The following is a 24734-nucleotide window of genomic DNA, read 5'->3' as shown; positions in this document are numbered from 1 at the left end:
ACAGACAGAACGAGGCTGAGAGGGGGGACAGTCGAACAGAGAGATTCACAGTCAGTAGACTCCACATTCTCCACATTCGGTTTGTCCAACATGTCTCTGTCGCCCAGCCAGCACCACACAGGGGATGGTTGGAGTCTCAGCTGCTGCTCCGCCACAGCCCCTTTCAAATTAATTTGTGTTTTATGGTCTAAATAAATTAACTTCCATCGATTAGAGGCTCCTGGTGCTTTTAATGTCAGTGTCATAATCAGGTACCAGAATGGATTTGCCTTTCTAAATCATAGCTCCAAAAGGCTTTCAATGTGAAGCTCTATTTTATGAGCCACCCAATTAGAGACCACAAGGCTTTGGGCCCCAGTCGCTCACCAATAGCCTGATTTACACACGCTGCTTGTTGGTAGCCTTCATGACTGAAAGGAGATTTCACCCTGGACCCCATCCCTCCATGCTTCCCACAACCAGAACTCCTCAGTTCTCACCTCCTAACAGCCAGAGACCCCTCCACACTTCAGCAAAAGCCAAACCCAGGAAAGCCAGAGACAAGCAGTGTTGCTTTCTTTGATTCATGCACCAGATCTTCATGGGAAGAGGACTACCAAGCCATTTATGAAGACAAAGTCATCTTGGGAGACAGCACCAGAGCTTCATCAAAACCCTCCCATTCCTTCTGGGTGTCTATCTGACAATCCAAACCCAAAACTCAAAAGATCTGGTTACCTATTGATGTCAGTCTCTTCTCCAAATTGCAGGTGATAGGACGAGGAAACGGCCTCAAACTGCGCGAAGGAGGTTTGGATTGGATGTGAGGAAAAAAATCGTCACTGAAAGGGTTATCAAGCACTAGAATAGGCTGCTCAGGGAAGCGGTTGAGCCACCATCCCTAGAGGTGAGATGTGTAGACGTGGCACTTAGGGATACAGTTTAGTGGCAGACTTGGCAGTGTTGGGTTTACATTGGACTTGATCTTAAGGGTCTTTTCCAGCCAAAGCTGATCTTAAGCAATGCATGGGGCAAAGAACTGAAGTGAAGATCTTGGAGGACTTTGGTTCCAAGCGTGACTGAACAAAACCATTTGCCTGTGGGGAAAGGAAGAAGTACATCACAGGCAGTCTAATTGACTTGGATCAGCAAGAACAGCAACCAGCTTTCTAAGGAGGTTTTCTGTCTTTCCTATTACCATTACACATCTCCAGATCCTTTCTGAGCACCTATCTGATACCAGGAAGGGAATTCCTCTCCACCCCCTATCCTGTGCTCAGCATCTCCCTTGCAACTTCTTCCAAGACCCTTCAGTTTGATTTCCAAGTTCTGACATAGCCATTAGTTACAAAGTGCGATTAGTTAGGTTGTTGTCATTAAGTCATTTTTTAAATGGCTCCAGGCTGCATCAGAGAACAAAGAAACAAAATACCCGTGAAAAGAGTTAATCACAAATTACTAATTATTTCCCCCCCTCCCTTTGCACTCTTTCCTCCCCAAATCATGAAATATTATCCCCATGAAGAAAGGAAAAGGTCTGTCCATTTGTGAGCCCTTCACGGATTTTATACACCTAATTCATCAAACAAGAAACACTTCCTGATCATCCGGGATTATTTTGAGAAGTGAGCTCATGACCCCCGACCCTGCTGCCGAGTGCCGCGGCGAAGGGCAGAGGCTCTGATTTACGTGTCCCCAAGCTATGAGGTGGGGAACGGTGGAGCCTCGCCGGCGCAAGGAACGAGCCCTGATACCCTGGTGAGGGGCAGCTGCCAAGCCGAGCCCTTCATATAGAGAGATCCCATGACTCCAAGTGTTTCTGAACCAGTCCAGATTTTATGGGGCTGCTGATTTCAAACAGGCTGAGTGCTTTGAACAAGGCGCTGTGCATGCCATGTGGGGGTTTGTGTTTATTTACCGTGAGATCTTTTATTCCTGTTTCCAGCCGGAATGTACGTGCCACTAGACAGGTCTTTAGCTCAAAAGAACACAACCAGAGGAACAATCTGGAAGGCATGGGAGCCTGGACTCCCACAGATTTTACTCGAAAAGGAAGATTTAAGGGTGACGAGAGCGGAGCAGCCAAAGCCACAGAGATATCCATTGCTCCAAGGTCTAGATTCACTGGGACCTGCTTGTTAAATGCCCCCAGTTCTCCCAGAGTAGAGGTGGCCAGTCTGAGGAAAGTACTGTTGAAAATAATGGCTCGCAAATACTCAATTCCCTACTTGCCCCCTTCTCCCAGTCTCATAGTACTGAGTGTCTGCGTTCCACCACAGACAGGCCTTTGGCCATGCCAGAGCAAAAACTAATGTTAAGGAATCTGGATGCATAAAACCTCCATTTCAGATGCTCTCTGTCACCCTTCCTCTTTGGCCATTAGCAAAACAAAAGCGTTCATATGCCCAAACCCATACGAGAGCATCCCTTTGAAGCTTGGAGATGCTTACCTGTGAGCTGTGGATCTGCTAAGGACCAAAGATGTCCTTATAAACAGGCAAAACTAAAATCAAACATCTCCAAGAGATTTGACTTCCAAATCTGTACCAGCAGCCAACACAAAGCAGAAAGCAGCAGTAACACTGGGACCCCTCTACACTGGAAGGCTTGAACACCCTTGCTGGCTGGCAGGCACGTAAATCTCCACCTCCCACTATTTTTGCAGCCTTTAGAGATGGCTCCAATCGCAGAGACACCCTGAACTGTACCAACATCACTTCAATGGGCTCAGATTTTGCCCTTTGCATGGTTAAAACCCTTTGACCTTTTCTGTATGTGTGCAGAAGCACATCCTATTTTGTGTGAAAATGAAGCTATTTGTCTAAGATAAAAAAATAACCCCAGTCTCCTAGACCTGGGAGGAGAGTTTGGGAGAGGCATGCTCCTGGGCTAACCATTGTTTTGCCTAGGACAGAGCGAGCCTGTCTTGTTTGCCTAAAAGCTGAAAGTGATGCAAAAGGGGACCATAAGGGAGTATGAAAATGCATTTGAATCAATAGGATAAAGTTAACAGCATCAGGAATAAATAGAATGAAAGAAATAGGATAAAAATGCCAGAGGAGATGATAGACTGAACATCGCCTCAGGGATCACTGGTGAAGGAGCAGCAGGGCCAAGTTCATCTTGGGTGTAATTCCCTTGGCTGTTTCCTCCCGGCATTATAAAGCTGGTGGATTTAGGAGCTTTGGGTGGGATTTTCTTTGTTCCTGTCAATGATGTCTCAATTCAAATAATGTGTGAGATTCTTGGGTTTGCTCCACGCCTGCCTGGCATGGCTTAGGGTCTGGCTTCTATAAATGGCAGCTTCCCATGACCCAGCAGTGTTGCTCTTGCTATGGGGATATCCGGTAAGGTGCCTACATGTGAATTTGAGTGATGAATTTAAAGCAGCCATGTTTGCAAAACAGTTTTTGTTTATGTAATGGACTCCATCCCCATTCAATAAGCATGCTGACAGCCAAGCTTCACTCCAAACGTGTTTAAATCTCTTTGGCCTTCAAGAAGTTTATGCTTATGCCCTAAGTAAAGCAGGTGTTTTGTGGATTGAGTCCTGCATCCCTTTTAGCAGATGCATCATCTTCCCATGGCCCCTTGAAGACAACAGCGAGAGATTTTAAAGGAGATACTCGGATATTTGCTGGTTGTTTTTCCCAACAGCTCCCTGCTGTGCAGCACAGCAGGGCACTCCAGCAGCTCCCAAAGGGCCTGGCTCCCACACGGCCCTGGATGCACCACGAAAGATATACAAAGAAAACCAATTAAAATATGATGTAAAGCACCTTTTCTCCATACTAGTTCCCAAGGTATTGCATGAGCAGGTGTGAGTTTTGCAACTCAGCCAAACCATGGATCTGATTCATTTTCTGTTTTATGGAAGGAGGAAGGTGCCCCTTCAGAAACCAGCAGTCCCATATAAGCCTTATTCATTGATGGGTGAGCAGAGGGTCCCGGACATCCTGGCTGCTGAAGCATCCCCATGTGTGCCTGCTGGGATCCTAACACTTCAACTCATGTTCCTGTCCTTGCAAAAATAGAGAAGTCTCCAGCATCAAACACCTTGTTTGAAAGGTGATTCACTTAAGGGGAGCAGTAGCCCCACATCTGGGCACCCTGCTAGTCCATGGTGATGCTCAGGGACCAGCCCTTCCTCCCACCACCTGGGCTTTCTGACCCAACTCCCAATCCAAGGCCAAATTTTGCTCAGCTTAGAAGACTTGATGAGTGCACTGCCCCAGGCAAGATGGCTGCAGGCCATCAGCTAAAATAGCTGCTTGTCATCATCTCCTTTGTCCAGGCTTTGAGCTGGCATGACCTGCCTCCAGTCCTTTTGAGATCCTTTTACACCCAGCTTTGAAGGACTGACTGATAGCAGGACCTTGATCTTTCCTTTCGTCCTCTTCCCCCTGCTTCCCTCCCTTTCCATTGCCATCTGCTCTGGTTATTTCGCTCCCTTCCTTATTGTCCCCTTTCCTCCTCCATGGGTCCTCTCCCTATCACTCTAGGTGACCAGTAGATTCCCAGAGCAGTTGTGCTATGAGTTAGGATGCTCATCCACACCACCGCCATGTTCAGTCACTCTGGCACGGTGGGGCATGCTGGTGAGTGTGGGTCTCAGCACAGGGGAACAAGCTGGGACCACATCACACTCTGGAAGCAGCCAGCCCTGGCGAATTGCTCTGACCTAACACTCTCCCCAGGAAGTGCCCATCTCCTCAGGCCATGGGACAGGGACCTCACGTGGACCTCACAAGTGTTGTGTGGACCTCATGGGTATCGAGTGGAACTCGCCAGTGTCATGTGGACTCACCAGAGAGGGATGGAAGGAGTCCCTCCAGCCTGGCACTGGCCTGTGCCAGGGGCTCCCTCTGCAGCAGGTTGCCCCCAGAGTTGGCTGGCTCGTGGAGCTCAGAGCACTCTGACAGCACAAGCAATTCCTTCCAGGTCAAGGACCTGGCACAGTGGGAGGTGTCACTTACACCCAGGCGTGGATGGCACAAGCTGGTGGGGTTTAACTCATCTCAGCAGGCTGGACCCCTTCCCGCAGAGCACAGAGGTCCTAAAGCTTAACTGGCTGCTGGGAGCCAGACTGGGGGAGCACAACAGGACAACCACCAGTCCCCTCACTGACTGTGCCCTGATGCCCGATGCCCCAGGCTGTGGCACAGGCAGAGGCAGGGTGCCAGGACTGTCCTCCACTAAAATCCCTAGAGGATTGTCCTCCTGCCAGGGAGGATTTTAAGCTTGCAGGAGTGAGATGTTTTTCCTGAGTCAGTTACTTTGATGCTGCCTGCATCTGTCAGATAAAGACTCCGTCCCTCCAATGGTGCCTCTTGGAAGCCCTTTGGCCTTAAGGAGTTTCTTCCCCTAAAGAATTAGAACCCAGGTATCCATGCTTTTCCAAGAGAGACCTGGGACTGGAGGCCAAGCTGGGATAGAGTTCCCACCATAGCAGGGTCCTGCCACAGCCCTCTCCAGCTGGGCTGGTTCTGACCTGGCCTGGGCTCTGACCCCAGACACAGGTCCTGAGCCCATGCAGTCAGTTTAAAAGAGGGAGATGTAACTTCTAGAGCTCTTACAGAACTGGATGCCAAAAACGTGCCCACCCATTTGCATAGCACTTAGGAGTCCTCAAAGCTCAGTGTGCACAGGCACCTCCTGTGCAGGTCTGGGTGTGCTGCATCTGATACACTGGGGGCTCTGGAAGGGAACCCAGGCACAGCGATGGCTCATCACACATCAAGGACAAACAAAACCTAAGGCTTGTGCTGTTGTCTTCTCACACAGTAGGGAGATGGACACCAGCAGGCACTATCAGTGTCATCAGGTCACTCTCTTTCCAGTTAGAACTGAGTTGTTACACTGAAAATAATTGACTCTTAATGCCAGCTGCAGGGACCAGAGCATGCGTTGCCATGAGGTTATGCTCTTTCCAATCCATCTGCTGTCCCTGTGCTGAGCTCAGATGTCTCTCCTTCTTCCCCAGCCCCCAGCTCTCCTCTCAGCTTTCAGAGCCACTCTGGCTCCCAGGATGTGCATTTAGCCTTTCCCTTCTCCCACCACTTCCACTGCTCCACAAAGATGAACAAGGTCAGGGATGGGTGATACATTACCACCAGCCTCTCTGTAATCCAGGAGGAACCTGGGGCAAGGCTTAGCTACTCAATATCCATAAGGTCCTGGGATATCACTCATGATACCATTGCAAAGGTGACGCTCTTCTTGCTTCATCTGAGCTATGGCTCCGGTGAAAGCATCAAGAGACCAGCGTTTCCACAGATAGTTACTGACAGTGATTAGGGGAGGCTGCTGCACTTTGAGGGTCCTTGTCCCATGCTACTCCTCACTAGTGAGCCTCAGCAGGCTGGGAAATTTGGGTTCTCTCTGTCCTAAGTCTTTCAAAAGGAGCTGCCCCATTCAAACAATTCAGCTGTGTGGTTTGATGAAGGAAAACAAACAAGCAAATGGTACATTTATACAGTTGTATAAACGGGCTGGAGAAAAGTAATTCCTTTCCTTGTCTCTGATCAGCTTGCTGGCCTTGGCGGCATCACTTCCCACCCCTGTGTCTGTTTCTCCTCCTCCCCTCTGCCCTGTGCAAGCAGTCTGCAGCCTTCTTAGAGAGAAAGAAGAATAACAGGGGCTGTTATGGGCTGAGATATCTGGTGCCTTGGGAAGAGGAATAACTGTGGCTGTCGGTGCTCAATTAGGCTTCCCCCAGCTTGCAGGTATTGAACCCTGCTCACCCATGTCCACCGCGAGGCGCCTATTCAGAGCCCCCGTAGACCTTAAAGGAAGGCTACGAGATGCTTTTGTGATCATGGACGTGGTTGTGGACATGGAAAATCAAAGCAAGGAGGTGGAGGCAGGATGGGCAGATGCTGGTGGGGTGCAACATGGCAAACCACTGTCTCCTCCAGCAGTATCTACCTGAAGCTGTTAGAGAAGGGAAGTCACAAAGCTGGGAAAGGGAGGCAGCTGAGAAGCAATACTGGAGAAGCCAGAAATTGTTTGTCCATGGAAGGCTCCTTACAGCCATGGCAGGGTCTTGCTGTGCACAATGCTTTCAGGGAGGGAGCAGTGGCTCAGTTCCCCACCCCGCTGCCCTGCCTTTCCCTCACAGCACTGCAACACAAGGACATTTAGACAGGGAGTGTGCAGAACAAGGCCAGGCTGGCACCACGGGGCCGTGAGGGGCAGATATGCCATCTAGGCCTTTGCAGGTGCAGGGCTATGTGAGCAGTACATCTGCCACGCTCGCCTCCACGCTCCCACTCTCCAGGCTATGCTGGTCCTGTCTTCCTACATCTCTGCTGCCCTTTTATCCTCAGTGCCTTCACTCAATGGGAACATCTGACCAAGATACAGCAATGCACTGCCATTTCCACCAGCATCAGCGGACACAAGGCAACCCAGGGAGGGAGGGCTTCAGCCCTGTGAGGAAAAGGCAGCAGAACCAGCCCCAGCCAGGGGTAAGCCTGGGGCTTCGAGCAATGCAGAACTGATGGCAGCCGGCTGCAGTGAAGAAGGCAATGCTGATTTACGCCCCCACCATCTCCACACTGCTTGGTTCCAGCAGAGCTAAAGTGTCGGTTTTGCCTGTACTGGGCCCATCGTGGTGCAAGATCCTGCCAAAGCATGAGAGAGATGTGCGGTGGAAAGCGTATCAGGGGTGGAATTGTCTACACGCAAATGCTCAACTTTATGTACTTTTAACTAGAGGTGTAACAGATGGTTGCATTTCGGTCCAAGCAGCGGAGAGCCATGCCCATTCCGACTGGAGCCAATCAATCCCGCCACTCTGGGGAAAACAGCAAGCTGGGTTTGGAAGTGCGGCTGCCAGCAATCCAGAGGAAGGCTTTGCACAGGAAAACGTGGGCTGCTGCCATGCGAAACCAGGGAAACAGGATTGAAAAGCCGTCAAGGCAGACAGCAGAGCACAACACCGAGGTCCATTCCCAGAGCAAACAGTGGGAGAGACGGCGAGCAGCCGGAACTCAGTGAATGGCATTGGCCCAACCGGCTGCTCCCATGTGTTGACACAGGGAGGGGAAAGGGTTTGCTGGGGATGGAAGTTTTGTGGGAATGGGGAGGAGGTCGTTCTCACGTGGTGGTGCTGCAGGAAGCGTCTTCCTGAGACGCTCTGCTTGCTTCGGATGCTCTGTCTGATCCCCTTATCTGTCTCTCATCCCACAGTGTTGTTTCTGCATGGGATGGGGACTGCTCTCTATTGCTGTGGCTGCTGCTCTTCATGGCCCCTCAGCCAGGGTAACATCCGTCCTCTGAGCTCCAGTACCAATGAGGATTGGGCATGTGGGTCTGCAACCCACACCAGGCTCTGCTCCATGGGGTAGGGGCCAGGACACCACGGCTCGGGGTCCAGGGGAAGCAAGAGCCCTGAAGTGGGGAGATAGCCTCCCCTAGTACAACCCATACCAGGAGAACAGTATGGAGAAGGCTGAGGCAGGTCTCACCGCACACCTCACAAGGGAAATTTGCCACTGTTCTGGGCAGCTTTTGGGCTGATGGAAGGGAAAATGGTAGTGTAGAGAAGTCTGAGCTTCGCTAATTCAGGGGTGCAGTGTAAGGTCTGAGGTATAAGGAGATGAGCGATGGAGAAAGATTATCCAGAGCATGAGAGGGAAAAGAACACCATTACCTCTGTTTATCAGGCTTCTCACCATCTAAAGCAGTGGCAGATCATTGCTCACTTGCTGGGGAAGGTGCTGTATTTCCAAGAAATCCCAATAGGACCTATTTATCCTTATGGGCTGAAGGGCTGGACAAGCACATGGGTTCCACTAGCCCTTCCCAGCCCACTGTGAGGTGAAACATCTGCACTGCACCTTCCTCAAGCATCTCCCCAAACCCCATGGCCTCCAGGGCACCTACATTTGCTCCCTGCATAGTTCTTCAGCAACAAGGAGCACTTGAAATACTGCTTTGTCCTTTTGTCTCAAATGTAGGTTTCTATTGTGAGAGAAAGATAGGCAGAACAAGAGAGGTAAAATTACCCTGTGCCCCTCTCCTCCTGCGAGTGAACCTGCAAGGCTGAAGCACTCTGGAAGCAGATAGAGCCAAGGCAGCCAGCAGCAGAGCCCATGGCTTGTTAGCGAGGTGCTTTGCAGACACCTGGGGTTTGGGAGGTGCCCCTTGGGATGCAGCCTCCAGAGCAGCACATTACAGCAGTGCGGATCATCAGATCAGGAACTGCAATGGGAGGTGGCAGGGAAGAAAGTGATTTTGTTTAACGGCTTCTGGAGACTGAGGGATTTTGGAAAATCACTAGAACTGTGGATCCTGGCAGGAAACCCATGCTCCATTTCAGTGCTGTCAACACCAAGCAGCCAAGAAAACTGGGGAGCAGGCTCAAAATCATGAGAGGATGCTTAAACCAATGAACAAAATGTGTGGTTTGTCTTTGTCCCTTGCCCTGGGTGGTCTGTCCATAGCACCTGCTCATCTTCAAAGGTACTTCTGTCACCACAAAACTCAGGTGAGAAAACGCACATGTGCAGGCTGAATTGCCCCCACAGTTTAGAGCAAAATGTTAAAAACTTAAAAAAATCCAGTAAAACAATGAGGCTGGGTGACCAGGGAGTCTGCCCAGCAGGGCAATAGGCAGCCCTAGGGCTTAAGGACGCATCAAGGGCATTTTGGTCCCTTCCTGTCAGTGGCACCATTCATCAGTCCAAAAGTTGTATGCATTTGACTGAGACAGAAACACATCCCAGCAAGGCGGCAGGGAGACGGCAGGCAGCCTCCTGCAATTAAAATGAAGTATTTCAAGCAAATCTGGCTCTTTCCTCATTCCTATCATACTCAAAAGCCTCAGGAAGTCTCTCCAGGGGCTTCCTCCCCAGCCTGGCAGGGTTGGTGCCCCCCATGGTGCCATCAAGCCTTTCACATCACCCCCACAGGGCTGAAGGGTTTAACCTGTTCCCAAGACCCATTCTCCCTCCCCCCTGCACCTTCTCATTCTCTCTCTTAGTCACGTTCCCAGGTACCTCTCAGCAGATGTTTATGGTGCTTTTGTAAAACATTTCCGCTTTCTGGAGCTCACCAAGCACTCTCTGTCTCGCAGGTGCTCTTGTCTGGAGAATGCAGTGTCATGAAATGACTGCTCTGACAGCAGGCATGTCCTCCCCCAGCTCATCTCCCTAACTGACAGGCAGGGTGCTATGTCTAGAGAGACCAAGAAAAACCTTGTGGAGGCTGAAGACATTTGTCCTTACACTTCTGTTATAACTCTTGTCATCCCCAAGGCATCATAATTTCATAACAGGGCAAAAAAGTCCCTTGGATGTTTCATTTTACATCTGCAAAGCCCTCCCAGCCCCGGGAATGTGGGGTACACAAAGGCAACAAACCTTGGTGGGCAAAGGAACAAACCCAGGGCAGCACATGATGGGCTGAGAGCAGTTTCTCATCACTGCAGCGCTGCCTTGGGTGCCAGTGGATGCTCTCCACTTTTATTCAATGCACTGATACCCAGCTTACATCCATCCTAAGAGAGTACATGTGAGCCTCAAGATCCTGGTCTCTTTTGACACGACTACTCAGGAAATTCTGGAGATTTTGGGTGACTGCGATGAGCTCCCTTCCCCACTGTTTCTGTTTCACTGATGCAGCCCTGGTAGCTAACCCTTCATGTTCACAGCTGTCTTCAGTCATACATCAGGCAATCCCAAGCATCAGCCATGCACCTTCTTCCAGTTCATCCTAGTGACCCAGCATCTCTCCCCTTGGGTGTTTGACCAACCAGGGACATCACAGACCTCCCCATTGCCCCCACGGCATGAATGTCATTCTCTCTATGAGGTGCATTCTGGTTTTCCTTACTCTTCTCCATCAGCTGCTTAGTCCTGAACAATAGGAAATTCACCTTTCCCATAGTCAGCTCCATGTTCCCAGACTGACAATCCTTTACCAAGGACTATGGATGAATGTCCGTGCTGTCAGACAGGCTGAGGAGTGGGTGACAGGGATTAACTGTACATCGTCTCTTCCTGAACAAGTGCAAGTGGATGAGCGGACATGGAGTTATCACATGGCAGATTCATAACAAATGGAAGGAAGATCTTATCTGCATAGCTTGTAGATCAGCCATGAAACTCATGGCCCCAGGATATCGTGGATGCCAAAAGATTATGTGGCTTGAACAAGTGGTTAGACACGTTCATGGAAGAACAATTTATCTGGGGTTATAAAACACAAAGGGTATCACTTCTGGCTCAGGACTCTCTGAACTACAAACTGCCAAGGGCTGGGAAAGTATCACAGGGAAGCATGCCATATACTTGCTAATGTTTGTATTATAATAACATAATGTAATACTATAGTGATAATAATATACTCAATAATTGAGTATATTATTTGGGACATCCATCACTAGCCAGTGGTGGGGCCAGGATACGGGGGTAGGCAGACCTTCATTGAACCCTATGTGGCCTTCCTCAGGCTCTCATGTATGGTGACAGTATAGATCAGTGCCTGTCTGACTGCCATTAGCACTCCTACAGACATGTAGTACTCACATTACTGAAGTGCCTCCTTGCTCTTCAAAGGAGACAGGCAGGGATAAAGCCTCTGATTCTGAGAGGGTTCTGAATGTCAATCTCCTGCTTGTGCCAGGGAGAAGCATGGTGGTAAGCTGTGTGTTTGGCTGAGCTCTGGCTCTAAAACCAAATGTCTTGATCTTTAAGGCAATGTTGTCCTGGCTGTGGATGTCTGCATCTTTCCTGAAAGTTATCAGTTAGGGAAAGACCTTCATCTGAAAACAGCTTTTCATTTCTCAGGAGTAGGTTCTTCTGCATTAACCCGTGTCTTCTGACACAATCCAGTATTGTGGACTTTTCACAGCTGTTTTGCACAGCCCTCAGCACTCCCGAAGCAGCACCATCTCCTGTGCTCCAGGTCCATGGAGAACCACCCCCATCCCAACACAGCCAGGTGCTGTGACACGTGAGTCTCAGACGCTACCCTGCTCCATTTCCATTAATAAATATAGATACTTTTCCCCCGCTCATCAGCTTGTAAAGCAGAATGAGCCCAGCCTACCTCCTGCAGGCATTCTGGGGACTGAATTAGAAGCTTTAGGGCAGGAGAGCATCATGGGCTTTATACAAGCTGGTCCTTGTTCAGATAGCAACTGATATTGGATGATGATGGATTCCCATCAGTGACCTGCTGCTGTTGCTCACTTACCTCTGCCAAAACTCCTGCCTGTGGAAGAGACCTGGGGACAGATTTGACTCCTCCAATACCAGGTGAAAGTTTTGGGGAGAAAAAAAAAAAACAAACCCAAAACTTATTTTCCATGCAAATAAAACTAATAATAAAAGCAGAGAAGAACAATGCTGCAAATATGCTAAGCAAGCAGAAATCTGGCTAAACAGAAGTTTTCCACAAGGCATCGGGAAATCTCTGAATTGCCATGAGTGCCTTATTTAGTGGCGTATGTGCTTTTTGTCCACACAAGTTCCAGTCACTGCAGCCATCAAACATTTTTTAATAGGAGCATTAACTTAAGAATAGCTAACAGTAATATTCCTAGCTGTGTGGAAACAGCATTTTATTAAATGCTTCACACAGATTTTGTATAATAAAGATGAATATATTATATCGTCTGCCTCCCCCAGAGTGAAACAATAATAGGAAAATAAAAAAAAAAAAAAAAAGCCAATAAAGTAAAACATAAATAGAACATAATGGGACTAGTAGCGAACTGAACTGGCTATATAACATCTGCTATTGTTCGCCTGGCAAACGCAAACAAGGGGAGAAACCAAGAAAGATTGGAACAGCCTTAACCTCTTTCCCCTCTGCTGCAAGAAAGCAATGCTGATATCCCAAGCAGAGCTGATGAAACAGGCAAGGCACGACTTGTAAATTTACCCTTAAACAAATGTGTCAGATTCCCTTTGCTCCTGTGCATGGAATCAGTCTTCTGATTCCAGCCAGTTTATGTGTGAAAAAGTTCCCAAGTGTGGCAATTCTCGATGCAAACATTTATTCAATTCGAAGCTCAGATTTTGGCATGTGTTTGCCTCTCGCTATGCTCCAGTTTAATAAGTCCAGTCACCCTACTAGCTAAGCCAAAACAAAGCCAACAAGTCCTGCCAACTAAAGAGGTACAAAAAGAGCTCATATATATGGGCAAAGCCTCAGCTGGCTCCTGTAGCTCATAACGGGGCAGCGCCTGCCTTATCCAGGACCATTGGAGAAACCAGGATAACTGAGGGATCACACTGTAAGCAGAGGGGAATAAGAAAGAAGGAGGGATTTTTGCCAGACAGCTCCTTTGCAGGTAGGGATCTGGCCCAACCACAGGTGCTGTGAACTCCACATCTGCAAAATCCAGTCTGGGTTTGTAACCAAACATAAATCACAGCCATCCTGACTGATAACAGAACTGGCTGGAAGCTGGGGGAAGGAAAGAAGAGCTAAATGCCTATAAAAGTCATTTTCTCTTTTATTTGTTATCTTGCTTGTAATGATCACACCATGTTTCCTGTCTATTTTTACAGTAAGTTGTACGCTGGTCTCAAGAGGCTCCTGGATGACTTATTATTAACGATGTCTTCTTATTATGGATGGTGATTTATTATCAGAATGATTCTGTTTGTACAGGGTATGTTGTTCAGCTGCCAGCACAAAGCTGTTGCCATCTTCAGAGCAAAAGGTCATATTCTTGCAGCACTACGTGCCCAGCTCCGCAATACTGAGCCAGTGCATCTGCAGATTACACACATGCACAGGGCAAAAGGGCAAAGACCAAAGAGAAGAGCGGTCCCGGTGCATTCACAGCATTGCAACTTCTCACAGACATGGGGTGAATGGGTGCTTCTCCTTCTACTGCTAGACTTCACTCCTTCTCTCCCTCTGCCTACATCCCCTGGATGTAATGAGGTCAGCAAGGATCTGTATACGTCTCCAAAAAGTCATATCTTCTGTAATTTTTATGTTATATTACCAGTCAACAAGTGCTTAACCTTGAAATCGCTTCTCTACCCTGCCCCAGAGTCCATGTGCTCCAATACTCACAGACACTCTCTAGTTATCATAAGGGACCATCTGGAGTTCGGCAATAGGTTTGCAAGGCACAGGAGACTTTTTAACATCCATTTCTCCGAGGAGACTGAAAGAAGCAGCAGGAGCAGGTACACAGCTTTCCAAGCGGAAAATCACGAGATTTAACGTGCAGGAGGAGGGCTGCTCCCGGAAGCTATCCTGTGGTTTGGGATAGACAGAACTAACCCCTCCGCGGCTGCTTTACACCGTCGAAGCCGCAGCGAGCCCCGGGGTGCCTCAGCACCCTCCACGTTCGGCGTCCCCCCTCTAGCGGCGGCTGCCCCGGAGAGGGCCCGGCCAAGCTGCTGGCTTGGTCTCTCACCCCTGGCCTCACCACAGTTACAGCTCCATGGGCCACAGGCCCTGTGAACCTCACCCTTGCTCCAGGGTGAGGGATGCCCTGTCCAGCCGGCCCCTTCGCACACCCCAGGCTGTGATTTCTGCTATTTATTAGTTTAATACCTCCCTTTCTGTGTCTCACTCACCCCCTCCTTAGCTCTTACTGAGGAACACTGGTGGGTCCTCATTAAGCTGTAGCACTAACAATGACAGAAGCAAAGAACCTGACTGCTTTTGTTACGTGCAAGCAGAATCCAGACCCACATGTTGCTGCACATTTGGCATCAGGGAAGAGCCACTTTCCACACCTGTAAAAAGCAGCACAACTGAATAGACCTGTAGGAGATTTCAAGCCAAAAAATGGGAGAAATCTTGAGGCTGTTCACTACACATGCTTTACTCAGCACCCAGAAAAAAAAGCCCAAGCAGTAAAGTTCCACTGTCACAAGCAGTCGTACATCAGCTGGAAGAGAACCCTGGGTGCCAGGCAGAAAGACATGGGAATTCAGTGCCACAAGACATCACAAAGCAAAAAAAACTGAGAACAGAGGTGGACTGGACCCTAGGATTCTCAGAGGTGGAATTGCTCATGATGAGGCCTTTCTATAGTCATATTAAACCTCACAGTTCAGAGTCTGAGTCATTTCCCAAAGAGCAGGAATTAGATAAATGCCTAACAGGAGAGGTGCTTTCACCCCAGCCTCCTCAAGAAACTCTTCTCTCTCCCTCCATTGTATCACCACACAGCACTGGAGACAGAGACAGCCTGATCCAACAGTGATTGGTACCGAAACGCTGTAAGCTAACAGCAGCTATTATGCAGGATGGGAAATGCCAGCCATCATTACAGGTTACTAACAGTACCCAAAGAAAGAGCCATGCCTGATTCAAGGCCATCTGAGGAACATGTCTAAGATTCCTGGGGCAGAAAGCAGAATAAAATAAACAGCAGTGTAAACCATCCCATCAGAAGATCCTGCTGGCTGTGACCAAGCTATTGGGAAAGGTCACTCTTCCAGTCAGACTGGCTCCAAGCAGGATGCAGAGAGCAACTTGGCACTGGAGTGTGGTTCTGTAGAGCCCTGTGTCCAGCAGCAGGGGCAGGGAGAAGCTTCAGAATCACCTTGTGAACCCCTGTCATGGATGGATACCACAAGAGTGCAAGCCTGGCCTTTGGTGAGAGAAACCGGAAGGGAGAAGATGAAAGCTGCAAACCCCTAGCAGGGCCAGGGGCAGATGTGTCTGCTGCTAAATCTGAGGCCTTGCAAGCCCACTTTACATGTGAGTTGAAAGACAAGTGAAATGCTGTTTGACCCTACCTCTAGCTTCTACCCTTTCATAACAGGACCAGAGATGGACAAGGGGAACAAAACCAGCAAGCCTAATATGGAGAGATAGATTTGAAGGACATTTTTCTTTCCAGCATCACTTGTCTGAGCTTGGAGAGGTCCTGCAAGATCAGACTGGGTGGGATGCAAAAAGGAAGGAATGGAAAAACAGGATACTGATAGAAAGAAGTGAGAGGTGGGGAGGAGCAGCCTCACGGAACTCAAAGTTGAAAGAGATCACAGCCAAACTCTGGCTTCTCATCTCAGTGCTGCTTTTGCAAAGGGTGGAAATATTAGTTTTTAATTAATTTTCTTACTGCAGGTGTTGGAAGGGGGAACCACCTTCAAAAAATAAATACAAATAACTGCTTTAACAGGAAACTTTTGCTGCTGTAATTTATTGGAAGGCAAAATGAGCTCCAATTACATTATCCACCCGCATTGTGCCGGCAACGCATACTTCGGATATTGCGCTATAATCCAATGACTGCTCCTGAATTATTAACACCAAGTTGTTATTAGAAGTTGCCTGGCTTATTTCCGCCATTCTCCCCCCCACTCCCTTTATTAAGTTTCAATTGATTCCCCACACCTCCTCCTGCCCCCCAAAAATGAGCCCTCGCCTCCCTGGCTCCTTCATAGCTGCCACAAACGTTACTTGTATTTGGCAGCCTGGTGAATTATTCACGCGTGCCGGGAGCGGTAGAGATATTACAGGTCTCGGAGGAGCCAGTGCGGCTCTGCTGTCACAGCCCTGGGTGGCAGTGTCTTCGTGTTCCCGTCCTCCTGCTTCCCGCCCAGTCCAACAAACTTTTGTCGAGCCCTGAGTGCGGAGGAAGGTTGCAGGGCAGGGGAGCGTCCTTCCGACAACCCCTCCGCTCTCCCTCTTGGCGACGCGGGGGAGTTCCCGGGCCCAGGCACCAGCCCGGGTCTCGACACCCCCACTCCAGACCCACGGTGGGCCCAAAGGTGACGGTAAAACCCAGCCCTGCGCGCTATTTCAAGCCTCCTCCGGGCGCAGCTGCCTGCCCCCGTCTCCTCTGCGCCCATCCCTGCGGTCTCAGGGAGAGCTCCGTGACCACGGAGCACCAGTTCCACCCCCTCACCTCCCCATGGCCTCTTCGCTGGAGCTTGAGGGGTTGGAGAGAAGGCTTTGGTTGAGCCGCGTCCCAAAACGCGAGTGACCCAGGGGACAGCAGCAATTTGAACAGAGGATCGGGATTGCTGTGATCCCCTCTGCCGGGTCTTCCCCGCGTGCCCCGCGGCTCGGCTTTGCCTCTGCCAGGGCTGGGACGGAGCAAGGAGGGCCAGAGAGATGCTAAATTTCTGCCACTCATAGAGCCTGGCACGGCAGGGAGGCCTGAAATGCCCCCGGCCGGCTCCGTGCCACTTCCTGCCCTCCAGATGGGTCCTGCAGACTGTATTTATCGAAATTTTGTTTTAATTAAAAAAAAAAAAATCCAAATTCTGGCATTGCCTGGAGCTGGGACGGGCACATCCCGGCTCTTGTCCACAGGGATCCTGAGTACAACTAGGTTTCTTTGGCTAGAAATTAAAACACTGGAGTTTAAAAGAATCAAAATACTATCAGATGCTCTTATTCGCCTTTCCTTCGCTTGAAGCCCTGTGGCCATTAAGGAGGACCCTGCCCCCGGAGGAAACCGCCTTCTGGCTGAGGAGACAGCAGCGCAGACCGGCTCTCCAGACCCCCAGATCCCGGGGAAACACCAGAAAGCGGCCAGGAGTGCTGGCTCCGGAGGATTCCCGGTCATGCTGAGCGGGGATGTGTCGGCGTCCAACATGCGGGATGGGGTTACCATGCCGTTCTCCCCCACCGTGGGAAACGCTCCCCGCGGCCCCACGCGAGATGATGAGGCTGTCGAAGGAGTCAATGCACCCCGACAGTAACTTTTAATTTGTGCTTTACAACAGCTTTCGGGGAATCTGGGCTCACCCATTATCCTTCTATCCCGCTCGGGACCATCCCCGCTTACCATAGCCCGGGTACTCAGATTTGGGCTCATGCCCTTCTTCTGGCCCTGAGTTAGGGCTGCAAAAGCTTTGGAAGGGAAATAAATAGTCCCCGGGGGTGGGCAGGGAGTGCCCGGACCCTGCAGCTCCGCCAGGCCCCGGGAGTTCGTTTGCAAACGAAAAGGCCCCGGGAAAGGCGGGCAGTCGGTCACGGCGCTGCCTGCCCAGGGGTAGCTGCTCCCCGCTGTCCCGCTCCTGGCAGGGTGTCTGGAGAGGCGGAATTCGTCCCTGACAGGCCCCCAGCAAGTCCCGTCCCAGCTGCCGGAGCCCCCCCGGGGAAACGGCGGCTTCTTCGAGTTTCTCTTTCGGGGAAAGACCGGGGCCAGTGTTTTCCATCCGAGCCGGGTCGGGCCGGGCCGGGCGCGCTACCCCGGCCCCGGTTCCCCCTCCGGGTACGGATGCTTCGGTCAGATTTATTTTTGGTGCAGCGAAGTTTTTTCCCCCACAGAGAGCTGGTTGCGAAGGGAGGAAGGAGCGGGCGATGGCTGTGAAACGACCTCCAGAGATGGACTCGGACAGGGAGTTCCTCTCCAGCCCCTCAAAGCCCCCCAGCCCTCGCCACCTGCTCCCCAACAGAGCTGGGAGCCGGCGGGAGCCCAGCTCCGGGCCGCTGCTTTCCAAGGGGAGCGACAACGAGCAGCGCCCGGCTCTGAGGACAGAGGACACCTGTGGGTACATTTTACCGGTAGTAAGAGAGCACTGGGACAGGGACCTCGGACCCCGCTGCTGTCCTCCCTCCTCCAGGCTTCGCGGTGGGTCCCACCGGGCTCTCTCCGCCTCTCTCCACAGCCCCAAACTCGAGGGGTGCTTAAAGACAAAAATAACAGTTATTCCCCAGGTCCCCAGCTCCCCACCGCGGCCCTGTGCGGGATGCGGTGCCAGGACTCGGCCCTCGCTGTCAGCTGGAGGGCACAGAGTTCTGCTCCTCTCTGCGCTGCTAACAGGAAGCGGTAACGTGTTTAGACCACTTAAACTAGGCAGACATAACTGGGAGCCATGCATGGCTCAGCTATGCCGGGAAAGGAGGTGTCATTTGTACGCAGTTACTTGGGTGATCAACACTTGAGTGATTTATGCCGCCTGCTTTAATTATATTCCTGTGACATTTTCCTGGACAAAAGCGAGCCGCGCACAGCCAAAGCCAGGCAGCCCCGGCCGCCGGCCGCCATGTCCTGCACGGCTTCTGGAGCGGGAGGGGGGAGACGGACCCTGCCGATACCCCGAAACACGGCTCGGGGGGCGTCAAGGAGAGGCCCCTCCAAAGATGTTACTCGTAGCCGAAGGGTTTTTTTGAGTCCCCAACTCTTAGCAGTTTCAGGTGCAGCGGTGCTTTTCTGCTCCGCGGAGGAGCAAAGGCCGAGGCTTTACCGGCTTTCCGGAATAAAAGCTGGTGAAAGGCAGGGACCCGGAGCGACACTTCCCCGACTGCCCCGAGGGACGCCCCATCCATCCCCAAGTACAGCGAGGGGCCGCCATTCCCTCCAGCCTTGCTCCCCTCCCTGCTTCTTGGCCGAGGACCGGACCCAAACTTTTCCGGTCTGCACCGAGAGGGGCTCAGTGCCAGGTCCCCTCTCAGTTGGAGTGGAGCTGGCAGAAATGGAAGGTTAGGGGTGTTGAAGCATTTCGGATGTGGGTGGTTTTCCCCAGACGACCCCAAATCTGGGATGAACGACCCCTCAGCTTCCTCCCTGAGGGACAGAAAAGGAGAAGAGCCCAGTTACTGGCTCTTCCCCGGGATGCGAAGTTCTGTGGTAGGGCGAGAGCAGGCCTCCCCCCAGTGTCCTCTAGCTTCCAGACGCTCTTGGAAGCGGGCATGCTTTCTTGGGAGGGAGATACGATGGGACCTGCCGCGGGGCACCGAGGGTCTCTAATTCCGGGCTGGGTGCAAGCGGGCTGCCAAAAAAGGAATTAGAATAATTAAATTCCGAAGGGTGCTGAGGGGGATGCTGAGCCCTTTCCTCAAACCAGGGAAGAAGCAACCCAGCCCGCCCCTCCTCTAATTTTTGGCCACCCCAGGAGCGCAGAGAAGGAGTCGTTTGAGAGGAGTGAGTTGCAGCAAAGGCAAAGTGAGGGCAGGCAAAACAAATCCAAAGCCACCAAAGGCACCACGGAGCAGCTGAAAGCACAGCGGAGAGGGGTCGTTGGGACCGCGCCGGGTCACCAGGAGGTGGGGTGAAACGATGGGTGCTGGGACCTACCCCCTTTCCTTTCAGCCACCCCTCTTCCCAACGAGGGGCTGCACGGGGGACACGTTGAGCAGAAGGGCAGGCGGCAGGCCTGGAGCTACCGGGCTGAGCTACTCAGGCAAGGCATGAACCCGGCTGTCCCTGCCAGGCAGCGGCCGAGGCAAACGTAGAATAGGTCCCCTGGTGCCGGGGAGCCTGTTCTGGGGCTTCTGTCCGCCCAGCCGGGATCTGCCCCTGCCAGGGAGTCAAAATAAAGCGGGGTTCATTTAAAGCCCTGTCCCCCCGCTCAGGCAGAGAAGATGCAGGCTGGGGGGGGGGGGGAAACAGGGGATCAAAACGGTTTTCGGGGCTTCTCTGTGCCCAGCGCGGGTTTGTCCCTTCCCCGAGCAGAGCGAGGACGGCGGTCGGGCTGGAGCCCGGGACGGCAGAGCCTCGGCGCACCCCAGACGCTCACCCGAACTCTCTCCTAGGAACGAGACTATTTTTCTTCCCCCTCTCCTTTTTCTTTTTTTCCCCCCTCTTTTTTTTTTTTTTTTCTCTTCTTCATTCTTTTTTTAATTTCTCTTTTTTCTTTGGTTTTTTGGTTGGTTGTTTTTTTTTTTTAATCTTATTTCTGTAATTATAACACCAGCATCCCCGGCTGAGTTCTCAATAAAACCCGGATCCTGACATAAAACGCCACGCTGGAAAACAGTGCGAGGGGACACCAGGGAGAGGAGGAAAGTCTCTAATTGGTTAAAATATGTTTAAATCACTTCATAAAACCCAAGCAAAGCGAAGCAAATAATCCACCTAGCAAAGCAAAGAAGCCGGGCGATTTAGAATCAGTGTAATTCGCTCCCCCCCGACCGGCTCCCCCCCAGCTCCTCGCAGTATTTGATATGATGAATAACCCAATATAGGCCTTTAAAAATAGGTCACTGCATAAAGAGACTCCCAGAGAGCTATAAAAAATGGGAAGAGGGCGCTTTAAGGAGAGGATCCATTTGCTTCTTTTGTGCTTGTTTGGTACCTAGCGGCCTGGGAGCTGCCAGCCGCCCTCCTCCTGCCCATCAAGGTGAGGAGGCAAAGTTAGGGCCGGAGCCTGCCCCGGCCGTTCCTCCCGCCCCACCGCGCCGTCGTGCGCCCGCCGCCGCCCCTCGCCCCGTCCAGCCCCATCCCGGCCAGCGGGGAGCAGGGGGTGCCCCCGCGCAGGTGGGGGTCACGCTGATCACCCCCTGGCTCAGGGCTTTGTCCCCTGCCCTGCGAAGCGGTGACACAGAAGCGGGCTGGTGGCCTGGGTAAAAATAATAAGGAGCCGTTCTGGCTCCACAGACAGCAGCGCCGGGCCGGGCCCGCTTTCCCTCTGTCTGGGGGCTCAGCAAGCTCCGCCGCCGCGGACCCCTTCCCGCAGGCTCGCAGCAAAGGCCTCGGACTGGAAACACCGCGGCGGAACGCAGCCGCTGCCTGCCCATCGTGCCGCGCTTTTCCCGGTCGGGACCGCCCGCCAGCCCCAGCGTTAACGAAGCCGAAGAAGCCGCCGATACCCCTTGAGCGACCCCGCTCCCCGCCGTCCAGCCTCTCCGCGGGCACCCCTGTCCCCGGAACCCTCCGGTGGGGGCCCTGCCCCCCCGCCGAGCTGCCCCCAGCCCGGTCCCGCAGCCCTTCCCGGTACAGGGCGCTGGGAAAGAGGAGCACGACAAATTCTGCGGAAACCTTAGGATTTTATTGGAAAGGAAAGGTCTGCCTTACCTGGAACCAGGCTCTCCCCTTCTTCCCCTCATTAACATTAAAAAAAAATCAAACGGCTCTCTGGGTTGAGCCGAACAGAGACATTTAAAATAACGGAGTAGCCAAATTAACAGGAGGCAAAAATAGATGAAAAAATCAAAATCTTAGGGTCAAAGGAAAAAAAAAAAAAAAAAGATACCACCGGATATTTTTCGTTTTGTTTTGTTTTCGCTTATTCTTATTTTTCACTATACTGTGTTATCCTGATGCAATAAAGGCTGCTTTGTAATGTAATTTAAAAATATATATGTCCAAACAAATAGCAGGGCCAGAATATGACAAGTGCATTCAGCATTATAATTCAAGTGGGCTCCACCTCCATACCGCCTCCTAATTAATGGGTCTCCGAACTTGCAAAAGCCTGCATTGGACAGAGAGGGAGAGAGAGAGGGAGAGAGAGTGAGAGAGAGGGCGAAAAGTGTCATTGAAGATAATTGATTACCTCCCAATCAACAATAACTTGTTAGCAATAGTCAATTACCCCGTCTCTTCTCGCCTCTTTCCCCCTGGTCCGAAGGCTCGGTGCGAGGGCTGCTCTCCCCCTCTCCGAAGTCGGCTTTTGAATTTTTGTCTTTTTTTTCCTTCTTTTTTTCTTTTTTTAATTATTTGGAGGGGTATTCGCTGGGGGGGGGGGGGGAGGGAAAGTGCTGCGATTTGGGGTGTTTCTTAAAATAGCAGCTGGGAAGAGGAAGAGAAAGGAGAGAGCGAGCGAGAGGAGAGAGAGAGGGAAAAAAAGATCCCCAACCCAAAACCCTGGGACAGGAGGTGCGGCAGGACCACCTCCCGGCGAGGGACCGACGGCAGCTCCGCTCCCGGCCGCAGCCCGCCGCCCTGCCCGCCCTGCCTGCCGCCCGACGTGGCTCTCCCCGGGAGGACCCGGGACTCCTCCGCCGGAGTTGGAGGTGGGCTTCAACTTTTGCTCGCTGTCTCCGCCGCCGTCGCCCAGCGGTCCCGCCGGGGGCTTCTGCCCGCGGCAGCGCATCCCCGTCGCAGGTGGGGAAGGCAGCCCCGCGCGGCCCGGCCCCACCATGACTTCCAAAGAAGAACCCAAGCCCTCCTCGGGGGAAGAACGGCGACGGAGTCCCTTGGATCACCTCCCGCCGCCGGCCAACTCCAACAAGCCCCTCACCCCCTTCAGCATCGAGGACATCCTCAACAAGCCCTCGGTGCGGAGGAGTTACACGCTCTGCGGAACGGCCCACCTCCTCTCCGCCGCCGAAAAGCACCCCTCGGCCGGGCTGCCGCTCTCCGGCCGGGCGCTGCTCTCCCAAACCTCACCCCTCTGCGCCCTGGAAGAGCTGGCCAGCAAGACCTTCAAGGGGCTGGAAGTCAGCGTACTGCAGGCGGCCGAAGGTAAGCCCCCCTCGGGGTATGGGGGGTCCTCCCGCGGGTGGGTACCCCGCTCATCCCTTCGGCCTGTTTTTCCTTCCCCCCTTCCCAATCTCACTGGGTGTCGCACGGGGTGGGACGAGGGGCACGCCACGGCGGCCGGTACCCAGCAGCATCCTTCCCCCTGCGGGCCTCGGACTGCGGGAGCGGTGGCTCTGCCCAGCTCCCCCCCACTTCCCCGGTACAGACGGAGCAGGGGCGTGGGGTGTGGGGGGCTCAGGGCTGGAGGGACGTGGGGGAAGCGGCGACAATCTGGCGACTCGTCGGCAGGCAGGGACGGGATGACGATCTTCGGGCAGAGACAAACGCCCAAGAAGCGTCGAAAGTCGCGGACGGCCTTCACCAACCACCAGATCTACGAGCTGGAGAAGCGGTTCCTCTACCAAAAATACCTGTCACCGGCGGACCGGGACCAGATTGCCCAGCAGTTGGGGCTCACCAACGCCCAAGTCATCACCTGGTTCCAGAACCGCCGCGCCAAGCTCAAGCGAGACCTGGAGGAGATGAAGGCCGACGTGGAATCGGCCAAAAAGCTGGGCCCCAACCCCGCCGTGGACATCGTGGCCTTGGCCGAGCTGGAGCCCAGCGCCGAGGGAAGGGGCAAGGCGCGCGCCGGTTCCCCGCCGCCGCCCCCCGCCGCCGCCCGGGAGCCGGGCGCCCCGCCGCCGCCCCGCCCCACCTCGCCCCCCACGGAGCGGCCCCGCAGCCGCCGGGACAGCGAGGAGGAGGAGGACGAGGAGGAGGAGGACGTGGAGATCGACGTGGATGACTGAGGGGCTGCCGGCGGGGTTCCCCCCTACCCCACTACCAAACACCCCCCCGCCCCGTCTTGCCCACCCTCCCTCGCCAGCCCCAAATTGGCACCCCCGGCCCCCCAGCCAGGCCCCGGCAGCACGGCGAGGCGGCTGCTCCTCTCGGTCGGAGCAATAAGCAATAGAAAACCACCATACACACACTCACACAACCACGAATTAATTTAGGGTAGAGTCGATATCCCTCCGCCTGTCACATCTTCGGAATGGTGCAATTACGGACGGCTTCTGTATAAATATTTAAACGTATATATTGGATTTTTTTCCTTCCCCCCCTTCTTTTTGAGGCTTTGATTTTTATTTTTTTTAATAGCTACCAATGACGATTATTTTGTCTGTAAGGGAGATGAGTAACCTTGGAATAAACTCGGCTTCCAACAGATGTTTGGGTAGGCAGTTGCTTTCAAAGACTTCCGAAACAAACCACTTTAGGGAAGATTTAAGTTAGACTCGAAAAGGCAACAGTGAAAATGAGCCACTTGCCTTTCCTTGCATGTTTCAGATGTGCACGAAGTAATTATTATTATTTTTTCCTTCTAAAAATATTTCTTTTTCTTTCGCAATCTTGGGAACTTGGGGATGGGTTATAATGCAAGCTGAAAACAATATATACTTTCTTTTTTTCCTAGAGCATAGAGATTTGTCTCCAATGCAATTTCTGCCTCATTTTACCAATTAAAAGCTATTTTTACCATTTTCTGCTATTGTTGTGCTTTTATTAAAAAGCTGCCTTTCGTATTTTTGATATGAAGGTGGTAACAAAAAAAAATAGAATGAAAAATAAAAAAAAAAATCCTAGAATTATTTTTTACTCTTTTTAGAATTTTTGC

General features: G+C 52.1%; 1 protein-coding gene across 1 annotated transcript; it reads left to right on the top strand.

The window, feature by feature from the left end:
• Positions 1 to 22609: 22609 nt before the first annotated feature.
• LBX1 (ladybird homeobox 1) lies at positions 22610 to 23865 on the top strand (the record flags this gene model as incomplete). Its single annotated transcript, XM_080621283.1, has 2 exons — positions 22610 to 23056; positions 23363 to 23865. The coding sequence occupies exons 1-2, from the start codon at positions 22732 to 22734 to the stop codon at positions 23863 to 23865; spliced, it is 828 nt and encodes a 275-aa protein (XP_080477409.1). The 5' UTR covers positions 22610 to 22731.
• Positions 23866 to 24734: the final 869 nt, after the last annotated feature.

Source organism: Psittacula echo, assembly GCF_963264785.1.
Source record: "Psittacula echo genome assembly, chromosome: 6".
Classification (NCBI taxonomy): domain Eukaryota; kingdom Metazoa; phylum Chordata; class Aves; order Psittaciformes; family Psittacidae; genus Psittacula; species Psittacula echo.
This window is presented reverse-complemented; position numbering and strand designations above follow the sequence as displayed.